The sequence below is a fragment of the Euleptes europaea genome, chromosome 13 (genome assembly GCF_029931775.1).
Source record: "Euleptes europaea isolate rEulEur1 chromosome 13, rEulEur1.hap1, whole genome shotgun sequence".
In the NCBI taxonomy this organism is placed as follows: domain Eukaryota; kingdom Metazoa; phylum Chordata; class Lepidosauria; order Squamata; family Sphaerodactylidae; genus Euleptes; species Euleptes europaea.
Window position 1 is genome coordinate 30,011,418 of NC_079324.1, and position 14,205 is coordinate 30,025,622.

A 14,205-nucleotide genomic window follows, 5' to 3' on the forward strand; every position below is an offset into this window, starting at 1 on the left:
CCTGTAAGGTAGGCCAGTATGATTATCCCTATCTTGCCGACGGAGAAGTGAGGCTGAGAGTCAGTGGCCTGCTTAATGTCTCTTAGTGGGCTTATGGCATGTGGCCCATGTTACATTTAACATGTGGTCTCCATTGGAAGTTTGCAGCCATAAGCCAGCTGTGAAGTTCCTTTCAGGACTTAATTCGAAAGCACTGCATGAGCCCAATAGGAATCGGGACAATGGCATGAGGAGAGGAGGGGCCCCATCCCCATGCTGTGGTCATGATCTGAATGGGGCCCCTCTGGTGCTTTAGAATTAAGTTCTGATGGGGAACTCCCAGCTGGCGTTATGGCTCTCGTGTTAAATGTAACATGTAGTTTGGGCTTGAGAAGAAAAAGAAGAAGAGTTGGTTTTTATATGCTGACTTTCTCTACCACAAGGAAGAATCAAACCGGCTTACAATCACCTTCCCTTCCCCTCCCCACAACAGACACCCTGTGAGGTAGCTGGGGCTAAGAGAGCTCCTAAGAGCGGTGACCAGCCCAAGGTCCCCCAGCTGGCTTCATGTGTAGGAGTGCGGAAACAAATCCAGTTCACCAGATTAGCCTCTGCCGCTCATGTGGAAGAGGGGGGTATCAAACCCGATTCTCCAGGTCAGAGTCCACTGCTCCAAATCAACACTCTTAACCACTACACTATGCTGGCTCCTTGTGTGTTGTGTGTTAAGTGCCATCAAGTCGCTTCCGACTCATGGCGACCCTATGAATGAAAGTCCTCCAAAATGTCCTATTTTTGTCAGCATTGTCAGATCTTGCAAATTGAAGGCTGTGGCTTCCTTTATTGAGTCAATCCATCTCTTGTTGGGTCTTCCTGTTTTCCTGCTGCCCTCAACTTTTCCTAGCATGCCTGTCTTTTCCAGTGACTCTTGTCATCTCATGACGTGACCAAAATACTATAGCCGCGGTTTAGTCATTTGAGCTTCTAGCGTCAGTTCAGGCTTGATCTATAACCCACTGATTTGTTTTTTTGGCAGTCCACAGAATCTGTAACACTCTCCTCCAACACCACATTTCAAAGGAATCTATTTTCTTCCTATCAGCTTTCTTCACTGTCCAGCTTTCACACCCATGCATAGTAATAGGGAATACGATGGCATGAATTAATCTAGTCTTGGTGGCCAGTGACACATCCTTACACTTCAAAATCTTTTCTAGCTCCTTCATGGCTACCCTTCCCAGTCTCAATCTCCTTCTGATTTCTTGGCTGCAGTCTCCCTTTTGGTTGATGGTGGAGCCAAGGAATAGAAAGTCTTGAACAATTTCAATTTCCTCATTGTCAACCTTAAAGTTGTGTAATTCTCCTGTAGTCATTACTTTTGTTTTCTTGATGTTCAGCTGTAGTCCTGCTTTGGCACTTTCTCTTTTAACTTTCAGCAGTAGTCGTTTCAAATCTTCACTGTTTTCTGCCAATAATGTAGTGTCATCAGCATATCTCAAATTATTAATGTTCCTCCCTCCAATTTTCACTCCACCTTCATCTAAATCTAATCCAGCTTTCCTAATTATATGTTCTGCATATAGATTGAAGAGATAGGGAGATAAAATACATCCTTGTCTGACACCTTTGCCAATTGGAAACCATTCAGTTTCTCCATATTCTGTTCTAACTGTGGCCTCTTGTCCAGAGTACTCGTTGCGCATCAAAACGATCAGATGTAGGGGCACACCCATTGCCTTTAAAACCAGCCATAGTTTTTCATGATCCACACAGTCAAAAGCTTTGCTGTAATCTATGAAACACAAGCTGATTTTCTTCTGAAATTCTCTTGTACGCTCCAGTAACCAGCGTATATTTGCAATATGATCTCTAGTGCCTCTTCCTTTTCTGAAACCAGCTTGAACATCAGGCATTTCTCGTTCCATAAATGGTAACAGCCTTTGCTGTAAGATTTTGAGCATCACTTTACTTGCATGAGAAATTAATGCGATGGTCCGATAGTTGCTGGAATCTTTGATGTCTCCTTTCTTGGGAATTGGAATGTAAATGGATCGTTGCCAGTCTGTGGGCCATTGTTTTGTTTTCCATATCTGCTGGCATATTCTTGTCAAGATTTTGATGGACTCTGTTTCTGTGGCTTGGAATAGCTCTATTGATATCCCATCTGCTCCTGGTGATTTGTTTCTCCTGATTGCTCTCAATGCAGCTTTCACTTCACTTTCTAAAACTGTAGGTTCTTCTTCAAAAGATTCTCCTTGGAAAGAATCTTTTATCCTTTCATCTCTTCTGTATAGTTCTTCAGTGTATTGTTCCCACCTTTTCTTTATTTTGTCCTGTTCAGTTAATGTATTTCCATGCTGATCTTTCAGCATGCCTAACCGTGCTTTAAATTTCCCTTTGATTTTTTGGATCTTGTGGAACAGATCTCTTGTTCTTCTTTTTTTGTTGTTCTCTTCTATTTCTTTACACTGGTTATTATAACAGGTTTCTTTGTCTCTACGTGCGAGTCGCTGGAACGTTGCACTTAGACTTTTGATTCTATTTCTGTCACCTACTTTTGCTTCTCGTCTATCTCTGGCAATTTTAAGAGTTTCCTCAGACATCCATCGAGGTTTTTCTTTTCTTTTGGCTACAGGAATAGTCTTTGCACATTCTTCCTTGATAATATCTCTAGTTTCCTCCCATAGTTCTTCAAGTTTACATTCACTTGAACTCAGTAATTCAAATCTGTTCCTTACATGGTCTTTAAACTCTTCCATAATATTGCTTAGATTGTATTTTGGTGCGATGAATGTTTTGGTGTTTTTCTTAAGCTTTATCTTGATTTTCGATATTAACAATTCATGATCTGTACCGCAGTCGGCTCCTGGTCTTGTTTTGGCCGAGAGAATAGAGCTTCTCCATCTTCTGATTCCAATTATATAATCTATTTGATTTCTATACTGGCCGTCTGGTGATGTCCATGTAACTCTGGCTCCTAGGTGAGATTTAAACCAGTGATCCCAGGTGGGATTTAAACCACTGACAGCTCATTCTCTCAGCTACTGTGCTCTAGAAGCTCAAGAAAGGGCCTTGGTTTATCCCAATCCTGTAAAATCTCAGCTGAGTCCATAGCAACGATGGACAGAGTTAGGGTTCTTAAGCCGGAAATCAGCACACCAACATAGTGGACTGTGCTGCCTGTCATGTAAGAATCCATCCTCATTATTGATGCCTTTAGTTCCCCATCAGCTTTAATTTTCCATCTTCCTGACAACGAGGCAGCAAGGCGATGAACCCTGCGGAGCTGATACAATATTTTACCCACACCCTCCTGCCTCGGTTGGAGTCTTAAATGAGAAGCAAAATAAATGAATGAAATGCGAGGAAGAAATTATCCCAGGAAATGTAGATTTACAGTTTACAGCTCTCTGAGTTTCATTTGATGTATGTTCGGAGGACGCCAAGATTTTAAATTAAGAACAGAACAGCATAGCAAAGCTTGTAATGATATGTGTGCTGAGGTGGAGAACGCTATGTTCTTACTGGGCCATTGCTACTACTTCAGTGTATTTCTTTTTCATGCCGTATGATACTTTCTGCCATCTCATTATTTCCACCAGAACACTCCGATAAGAAGCCTTATCAAACATGGCAACCAAATGGAAGCCTTGCCCGCTGGATGTCAGTTCAAATCTGCAACCCATCGGCGCGTCAATGGGCTCCAAAACAATCTGACTGCAAAATGATTTATTATTGAGAATTCAGAAAACAACTTAGAGAGGGATGTGAGGAATGCGCATGCCCCTCCCAAGAGGTTTCACTACGCAGTGGATTTTGTTTTGGATTTGCTTCCCTCAAGATTCCATAGATCAGGGGTATCTAACATAAGGCCTGTGGGCTGGATCCGGCCCCTTGAGAGCTCTTATCTGGCCGGTAAGCCAGCCAAGGCAGCCACACACACCCCATTGAGACCCCCCCCCACCTCTTGATCTGGGCTGGCGAGGCATGGCCCATCCCGACCAAGTAACATTTATATCATATCTAGCCCTTGTAACAATTGAGTTTGACACCCCTGCCTTAGATGTTTCTTTTCAACAGGGAATCTCCATATTTCCTCCAAAGGTTTGCCTTGGGGAGAATTTAGTGGCAAATGTAGCCATAGATCAGCGTTGCCCAGTGAGTGGGGATGTATTCTCTACCCTCAAACTCCCAATAAGACTTTGGCTACTGGCAAACCATGCATAACTTGATCTGCAGTAATGTTTTTTTCCTGTGGGTCTCACATAGGGATATAAATTCCAGTGGAATTACTGCATTAATCTGTGGCAGCAAAATCAAGGCAGAGTCTTGTAGCACCTTAAAGCGTAACAGATGTAGTTAAGCATGAGCCTTCATGAGCTAGAGGTGCGTGAAGTAAGTTATTCTCTTTCACCTTAACAGGGGTAAATCTTCTTGTGGGGACCGAGAACGGGCTGTGGCTTCTGGACCGCAGCGGACAAGGAAGGGTTTACTCGCTGATAACCAGGAGGCGGTTTCAGCAGATGGATGTGCTTGAAGGACTCAATGTGCTAATTACCATCTCAGGTTTGTTCGGTGTCTAAAAGTATCTGACCTAATGTGGGACCAGAAGCAATTACAAAGAAAATTAGACTGTAAATTAGGTTGTAAAAAAAACTTGTCAGCTCTTTCGGGTGCTTACATCCTCGTTTCCTAAGGCTGATGGGATACAGGGTGTTTCGTTGCCTGCTTAGTATGCAAAGTGCTTTGTGAGATTTATAGAGTACACCAGATCTTTAAAACTTGCTGAAATTTGGTTTTCAGTGCTTAACAGCGTTAATCATGTTTGTGTCTTTAAAGAGGGTCTTGCTTTGACTCCAGCAAACTGTTCTCAACAACAGAGGGCCCATTTGATTCCTCTTTAAGCATGGGGCAGGCATGTATATGTCCAGACCTGGATGACCCTGGCTAGCCTGATCTTGTCAGACCTCAGATGCTAAGCAGGGCTGACCCTGGTTAGAACTTGGATAGGAGACCTCCAAGGAAGTCCAGGGTTGCTACACAGAGGCAGGCAATAGCAAACCACCTCTGTTCATCCCTTGCCTTAAAAGCTCTACAGGATCTTCCTAAGTCGGCTGCAACTCGACGGCATTCTCCACCCCCAGAAATGTATATATGTGATAAAATCCTGAAATTACAAATGGAGGACCTATTAGAAGCTCACAGTTGCTCTGGAGCAAGAGAGAGTGAAAAAAAAAAGCCATTGTAGCCTTGAATATCCTGTGTGTGTGAAGTGCCGTCAAGACGCTTCCAACTCATGGCAACCCTATGAATCAACGTCCTCCAAAGCGTCCTATCTTTAACAGCCTTGCTCAGGCCATGCAAACTGAGGGCTGTGGCTTCCTTTATAGAGTCCATCCATCTCTTGTTGGGCCTTCCTCTTTTCCAGCTGCCTTCAACTTTTCCTAGCATGATTGTCCAGTGACTCATCTTCTCTGTAAGGAATGCAAAATCTGTACCATGATACCTGTACAGTGATGAAAAATCTGTACAGTGATACATGTTGTGGCACTCCAGGGAATCTGTAGGAGCAGCATCAGGGCCAAATGGAAGTGATTCAGGTCAAACCAGAAGCAAATTAACCTGAACAGGAGGATTCAGTTTTGCAGTGTACATTCCTGACAGTGGGAGGAGGCACCAGAGGAAGCTCGAGATAGCCAAGAGCTGGCAGGAGAGCCAAAAGGAGCTCCTTGCTGCTGGGAGAAAGAAAAGGTCTGCAAGTTCTTGTCTCCCTTTCGAAAAGCAGTAGGAGCCCATGGAAAGGGCTCCCACGGTGGACCTCAAGGTGTGTAGCTGTCCAGGAGCTCAGGTTGGGGGACTCCGAAGACACAGAGATGTGACACAACAGCTGCTGTCCTCAGATCCCCTAGAGCAATGATACTTGGGGGCTCTGAAGCCACAGGTGGCTTTTTGACCTTCTGCTGGTGACTCTTCTGAGCACCATTCCCCATTGTGGCACTAGCCCATGTTTCATGGAAGTGGGCAAGGCCCTTGCCTGGTGGGAACTGTGGCTGACAGTTGCTTCCTACCTTGAAACAGTTGCTGTGGAGGAACGGGAAAGTTGCAAGCTTCCCAGAGGTGCAGGCCTCATGCTAGGCAAGTAAATGGGGCTCATTTGGTTGATGGTAATTGCAGATGCGGCTCTCTGCAACCCATGGGTGAGTACCATTGCCTTAAAGGGTCAGAGTGGAAAGGGCACAAATGGCCAGTGATGAAGTAAAGATGCACTCCACATTAGAGGCAAGGCTTGGGCACTTACACATTGAGTTTACAAACCAGGACCAACACTATGCCCTTTGAGGCTATCTAGTGATCCTGGTAAGGACACAAACAATTAGTTTTTAAAAAAAAGCAGTGTACAGACTTTCCAGTACAAGCACACCTCAGAGATATTGCGGGTTTGGTTCCAGACCACTGCAATAAATCAAGTCATACAAATGTTTTGGTTTCCCAATGCATACAAAAGTTATGTCTACACTAAACTGTAGTCTATTAAGTATGCAATGGCAATATGTCTAAAAAAATGTACTGTAATAATAATGAAGTTTAAAATATTGTGAGAATTACCAAAATGTGACGTAGAGACATGAAGTGAGCACATGCTGTTGGGAAAATGCTGTTGGAAGCTCAATAAAACGAGGCGTGCCTTTATATGGAACTCTTCGGGTGCTTTCACACATCCTGAATAATGCACTTTCAATGCACTTTGCAACTGGATTTTACTGTGTGAAACAGAAAAATCCACTTACAATCGTTAAAGTGCATTGAAAGTGGATCGGAAGTGCATTATTCAGGATGTGCGAAAGTGCCCTTCATCAGGCAGTATAGAACGGCAGTGATCCATTCGAGCCAGTGGTTCCACATAAGATCTGGAACATTCCCCTGCAAAGGTATGACGCTTCATACATCTACAGGAATGGCAATTCTTTTTTTTAACTGAAGCACATCCACGGACGTACACACACACAAACATGTTTGTTTCCAGGCTGGAAGGACTTTAAAGCACACTTTCAAAATGCAACATTCTAAACCATTTTTTAAAACATATGAAATCAAAACCATATTTAAAACCTTATTCGGTGTGAAGGGAGAATTTATGTTTTTTAAAGGATGGGGATCTTATCTATAGGACGTTGAATGAAAAGCTGTTAGTTAAAAAAATACTCCCTCTGATATGTCAGCCTGAATGATAGCGCTGCTCATTGCACTTGGGAAGTTTTCTTCATAGGATTTGACCGTAGCCACGTGGGACTAGGAACATTTCTGAGTGCAAACACAAAGTGGTTCACATTGGCTCCTGCATGCATGTAAACAAGCTGTCAGGTCTTCACCATGGATTTGCGTAAATGCTTAGCAAGTGTCTCTGAGGGTCCGAGAGCAGCGCCAGGCCAGCTGCTCCGTGGCAGAGTACAGGCTGTGTTTGTAGAAAGTTCTAGGTTCAAGCTCTGACGTCTCCAGTGAAATGATCTGAGATAGCAGGGAAGACCTCTGCCAGAAACCTTGGAAAGCCGTTTTCAGAGCAGCCAGCAATGGACAAGATAAGCCAGTGGCTGGACTTCGTGTTCCCCAACTTTATTATGGCCCTCGTGCCACATTACATCTGATGTACAAAACAAGTTCCAGTCTTCTTCCCACTTCCTTCCACATCAGGTGAGGCAGCAGTAAGGAACTGAAGCACAACCTGCTATCCTCAGTTGAATACAGCCTGTATCCTCAGTTGAATACAGAAATAAGTAAACGAGTAGTCATTTTCTGCTTCTGTTCCAACAAATGTTAGGCAAAAAGAATAAGCTACGGGTGTATTATTTATCCTGGTTGCGGAACAAGATTTTGCGGAATGATCCTGAGGTGGAGAAGCGGCAGGGCTGGGTGCCAGTGGGCGATCTGGAAGGCTGTGTACACTACAAAGTTGGTGAGTCTTTCTGTTACTCCTGAAGCACTGCAGAAGACCCATTTGTGATGTTAGAATGTGGCTTGAGAGAGGCCATTTATGCAGGATTGTTTCCCTCGTGGTCACCCCGCCGACTGCTCCGGTGCTTCCTTTTGATTATGCATGCCTTTCCTGACCATCAGAGGTCGCCTCGCTCTCCCCACGTGTTTTTGCACGTTTTTGCCCATGTTTTCCAGATGCTGTTTTAGCGAGAATCCGGAAAACACCGGCAAAATGTGCAGAAACGCTCAGGAAGAGCGAGGTGACCTCTGACGGTCGGGAAAGGCATGCATAATCAAAACGAAGCACCAGAGCAGTCGGCAGGGGTGACCGTGGGGAAACAGCCCTGCATAAATGTCCAGAATGTCAAACTGGTCCGGTGCCATAGGGATCCATACCCTGATCCGGACCTGGGGTGGGAATTAGACCCTCTTGGAGTTGGTTGCTGAATAGAAGCTGGGCAGAAGATACTGCTCTGTCAACCAACCAAGGGTGGAAGGCCAGGTCTCCGGTATCTTTAGTATGGCTGGTATTATCTGTCTACCTTTCTATGTCATTTTTTCCCTGCTCTCTCTTCAAGGAGTTCAGATTAACGCACATAATTTTTCTCTCATTTTTATTCTCACAACAACCCTATGAGAGTGACTGGCTCCAAGTCACCCATCAAGCTTCATGGCTGAATGGAGATTTTAACCCTGACAGTGCAATCCTAAGGAGAGTTACTCCAGTCTAAGCCCATTCATTTCAATGGGCTTAGACTGGAGTCATTCTCTTTAGGATTGCACTGTGCGTTTCTCCAATCTTAGTTTGGCAGTCTATCCACTACACTATGTTGGCTTTACACTGCCTGTCAATCACAAGCCTTGGCTCCTAAGGTTACTGGTTCAAACCTCAGAATCCATGAAGAAAAATTGCTCTGAATTTTCCATGTGGAAAAGTGGTTATATATTTGCTTTATCACAAGCACAGCTTGCCTGTCTGATACACTTCAAAGCGGTTGAAAAAGGGTTGAAGGACCAATTCTGGGCTAAATGTTGATTGCATTGCAAGTTGTGATCCCGTTCTGTGATGTCATGATTGTTTTCTTACTTGTCCCATTCATAAGACCTGTTTAATGTTCCCAAGTTCACCCATTCTCCCTTGCTGACCCCTGATGTGGCTACTGTAAACAGTGCAGATGATACTGTTGCGCATGGAAATTGTGGTGGGACATAAGCTCTATAAGGGTTTGTTTACACAGTCCATGTTTCAAGGTCGTTAGTTCTAAAACATGATAACTTCTGTACGAACAAAATGTTCTACAGTGTTGCAGGTAGATCTATATATTGGTACATATTGGTATATGTTGCTTGTATTTAGTGGAATGTTGGACTCATATCTGAACTAAGCCCTGCCATTATTTACATTGTTGCTATTATTGGTCAGTCTTAACATAGTAATGTGGCTAGCTTACTAGGCAATGACCCTCTAAATTTAAATCACCCTCTAAATTTACCTCCTAGTCTATTAAAACAGAAGTTAAAGTGAGCCCAAGGAATTCTATCCCACAATAAATTAGAGAGTTATAGCTGTATTAGTCTGTTGCAACTAAAGCAACCAAGAGTCTTACAATACCTTATAGGCTACACAATATTTATTGAGTCAGAAGCTTCTTCCACAACACATCTGATACATCTTCAAGGCATCAAAAGAGTCTTTGGTTTTTATCCTAGGATACTGATTAAGTGAATAGGCTGTAGGCTATTTCACCCCCAAGCTGTGCAATAGAACGCAACACATTCAGCTGTGTACCTTTGATTTCTGTAAAGTGTTTTAGATCATGTTTAACTTCTATAACTAGCTTTTTAAAAACAAATATTTTCCAGTGAAATATGAGAGGATCAAATTTCTTGTGATTGCTGTGAAAAATTCAGTTGAGGTCTATGCCTGGGCTCCCAAACCATATCATAAATTTATGGCCTTTAAGGTGAGTTAATAAAAAATATTCAAATTTTATTCAAAGATATTCAAATTTTACTGAACTCTAATCAACTTAATTTGCATATTTTTTTGAGAATTCTGTACATGTTCCTGTTGTTTTGTGGGGAAATGTGGCAAAGGGCTACTTAACAGAGCTGGTTTAACTGTGACATCATCTCTCCCTAGGCAGTCCTGGGAACTGTAGTTCCGAGAAGGGAGATAGAGATCTCTAATAGATCGTTCTCCAAAACTTATTAAACAACAGTCCGTAAAATTCTTTTGGAGAAGCTCTGATAGTTCAAGTGGTATAAAAGGCCCTAGAAGTCTATAAAGCACATTTGCCCAAATTCATAGTTTTATTCAGACACACCAGATTGAATTGGACACCTGGTCTCCCATAGGAACTGGGTGAGCTCATTGGAAATCAGTGACGCCGTGGTTCAGACTATACAACTTGAAATATAAGCTTTTATACTTGACTTCAGCCCTGATCTGGATGGCCCAGGCTAGCCTGATCTGGTCAGATCTCAGAAGCTAAGCAGGGTCAGCCCTGGTTAGTATTTGGATGGGAGACCACCAAGGAATGCCAGGGTTGCTGTGCAGAGAACGGCACTGGCAAACCACCTCTGTTAGTCTCTTGCCATGAAAACCCCTTTAGTCTCTTGCCATGAAAACCCCAAAAGGGGTCGCCATAAATCAGTTGCGACTTGACGGCACTTCACACACACACATACTTGACTTCAAGATTGCATCTATTATTTCTAAAAACAACAACAACAACAATACTCATTAACCATCTTTTCAATTGTAAATTATTAACCAGAAAGAGTCTGACACTTGTGGTTTTTCTCTTTGCAGTCCTTCACGTCGCTTCATCAAAAGCCCCTGTTGGTCGACTTGACAGTAGAGAATGGGCAGAGGTTAAAAGTAATTTATGGCTCATCGATTGGATTTCATGCTATTGATGTGGACTCTGGCTCAGTGTATGACCTGTACCTGCCAACACATGTAAGACCCTGTTTTCTACAACAAGAAATTTTATTTCTTCCCCAGGAATTTTTTTTAATGGCATTTTCGATGAGCTTTTCAACCTGTGCAATTTTAAAGGGTGACGTACAGTCTGAGCTAGATGACGGTTGTGCTGCTGAAGTTAGAACGATACATTATGAGGTCAACTCCTCTTTTAAAACCCTGACAGCTGCTTTTTCTCGGCAAAAGCAACATTGTATGGGAGTGATCTGTGTGGAGATGCCGCGGGCAGAGGAGGCATGCTTAACTCTTCCCGTGCCTGCCATTTTCACCTCCAGGTGCTTTCTCACCCTCGATATGTTCATTTCAAAAATGGGTCTGAAACCCCGGCAGGGAAAAACCACTGTCAAGTTTAAAACAATGAATTGGTTGCGTAACATGGAATTCTGGACTGTCCATCTTGCAAGAGCTCCATGTTTCTGTTAATTCCATTGCCTTTCTCCAAGTCAAATCCTGGTATAGGAATTCATTAGTGGCTAATGTTTGGGGCAAATACCCAATTTTTAATGGAGAAATGCATCATTATTTTTACTTGTATGGGTTGTTTCTTTTTTCGTGTGTTGACTTTTTCCCTGCCCCAGCAGTTTGCTGGTGTATTTTATTTATTAAGAACATAAGAATATAGGAAATGCCATGCTGGATCAGATCAAGGTCCATCAAGTCCAGCAGTCTGTTCACACAATGCCCAACCAGGTTCCTCTAGGAAGCCCACAAACAAGACAACTGCAGCTGCATTATCCTGCCTGTGTTCCAAAGCACCTAATATAATAGGCATGCTCCTCTGATCCTGGAGAGAATAGGTATGCATCATGACTAGTATCCATTTTGACTAGTAGCCATGAATCGCCCTCTCCTCCATGAACATGTCCACTCTCCTCTTAAAGCCTTCCAAGTTGGCAGCCAACACCACATCCTGGGGCAGGGAGTTCCACAATTTAACAATGTGTTGTGTGAACGCATATTAAATGTAGTAGTTATTGGGGAGGGACCAAGCCTCTGAACTCATGTCACTCTCAACCCTTCAAATTTGTCTTGGCTATTCCTCTGAAACTGTTGTCAAATGCCTTTCCATCCTGTGCTTCCAGGCTGAACCATTGAGCATATTTCCATTCCACTTGCATGAGGTTAGAAAAGCGTCTGTATGAGATCCTTTCTGTGGAGCTTTGAAATGGCATGTTTCACCTCGTATCTCTGTTCATGGTTGTCCTGTTCAACATGGACAACAGCTTTATAAATCCAAGCTGATACCACTGCTCTCTGGGCATGCCGTTTGGTTACTGAGCAAAAGTGATACAAGGAGAAAAGGTGACCATCTCACCAAAAAATGTGTCCTGTTCTGCAGCAAACTCCTATTTAATTGCATACATGAGAAGCAGCATTTCCCAGATGAGCGCCCGCAATATGGAGGCTCCCATAGGAAAGCTGTGACTATTTGTGTTCATTCATCCACCATATGATAAGAGTGTACTAAAAATACATTTTCCCCACAGAATACAGGATCTGAAATAAATGTGTCACTGCAGTAGGCTGTCACTGTTAGCAGTCTTTGTTACTGGAGGGGTCCAAAGTTGTTAGATTATAATTTTGTTCTGGAAGTAGGAAGGTTTGGAGCTAGCATCCCAGTCTACTTTTGAAAGCCAACAGGTTGAATTTAGACACGTTTGCTGTTTAGCTTCCTTTCTCGTTCTCTCTGTGTTCCCTGCTTCAATTGCTCATGCAAAGAATACCAAGACAACGCATTAAAATTGCTCTCCGACTTTGGATACCTGTTCTAGTGTTACGGATAGTGGCTGCAGAGACCTCGAATCCCATGCTTGGCCTGGGTACATTAAGCTTGGCAAGTAATGCTTCTGTGATTCTTTTACAGTTAGTTTGTGATGCTGTGTGGGACAGAACTGCACTTCTTTTTAGGAGGAAAGGTGCATGCATCTTTGCAGTTTGTGAAAATGAAGAGAATTGTGTCTTCCCTGGAATACGCTAATTTCAGAGAGATCTCATAATTTAATTAGATGCTAAGGATAATCCTCTTTCTGGTACTGTGGGGGAGTTAGGACTGTTTGCAGACAGATTTGTTGTCTCTTAAGATTTCTTACAACAAAATCCTACCTACATGTGTGCTTATTGCAAATCCTTTCTTTCTCACTCTCTGTCTCTTGGGAAATGAGACTAGATCAGAAATGGCTCAAAACTCTTTGAATCTTTTGTGATGTGAAAACATTAACTTTTCAGGATGCAAGCAGAATGGACATTGAACTGGTTGAAAATTCCCTCCTCCTTTGTGCATGTGTCCATAATTTGAGGTACAATGTAAATAAAATTCTGAATGACCTTAGAGCAGTAGGTATATTTAGAGAAAGCTGAGTATGCTTGGTTCATTCAAAAGCAAAGGCACTAAGCCACACAGCTACTGGGACTGAGATGCGCCAGATTTTGTCTGAGCTGTGTATTCTTTATAGTTGTCATTGAATTTTCTTGAGGCACAAGTTATTAATGCAAAAAAAGAGGGGGGAAAGAAAGAACAGCTATTCCTCCAGAAAGTCTCAAAATAAGAGGGGGAGCAATAACAAAGACACATATGATAAAATAAACACTGTACATATTAAGTATATTAAAAATACTACATCCAACCACATATAGTAATGGAGCTGTATGATAATTTTTAATTTTAATTGAATTTTCTTGAGGCACAAGTTATTCATGCAAAAAAGAGGAGGGAAAGAAAAATAACAGCTATTCCTCCAGAAAGTCTCAAAATAAGAGCAGGAGCAATAACAAACAGACATATGATGAAATAAACACTGTACATATTAAATATATTAAAGATACTACATCCAGCCAAATATAGTAACAGAGCTGTATGACAATGGTTGCTTAGCTGCTGGTACTTGCCTGTATTATTATATTGTTTACAGATTTGCTAGTTTCGATGTCATTTTTAAAAAAATACATCCAATTTCAAAAGTATTAATGCATCCATTTCTTATCTCTGAGTCACATCTGATTTAGTTAGTAGCAAATAAAATGCAATCAGAGGGGTTTTTTTACAACAGAGAAGCCAAGCTAAGTCATTCCCCCCCCCCCCCAGCCAAATCCTTCTAAGAAGATCAATTTCATCATCCAAGGGGTTAGTTTCAGTCTTGGAAGGGAAATAATTTTGGTCAGATAATGAGAAAAGCAAATGGGTTCTGACACATTATAATGCAAAGCTTTTTAATATTCAGCAAGTATGTGTCCTGTGTTAGCACAAAAATCCAACAACAAAATAGTAA

At 42.4% G+C, this 14,205-nt stretch overlaps 1 protein-coding gene across 1 annotated transcript in view; it reads left to right on the forward strand.

The window, feature by feature from the left end:
- NRK (Nik related kinase) overlaps positions 1-14,205 on the forward strand; it is a 116,972-nt gene that overhangs the window by 94,225 nt on the left and 8,542 nt on the right. Inside the window, exons 25-28 of the mRNA XM_056859844.1 lie at positions 4,402-4,545; positions 7,796-7,930; positions 9,814-9,914; positions 10,766-10,915. Of these exons, the coding sequence (XP_056715822.1) occupies positions 4,402-4,545; positions 7,796-7,930; positions 9,814-9,914; positions 10,766-10,915 (530 nt within the window). The remainder of the gene's footprint in view (positions 1-4,401; positions 4,546-7,795; positions 7,931-9,813; positions 9,915-10,765; positions 10,916-14,205) is intronic.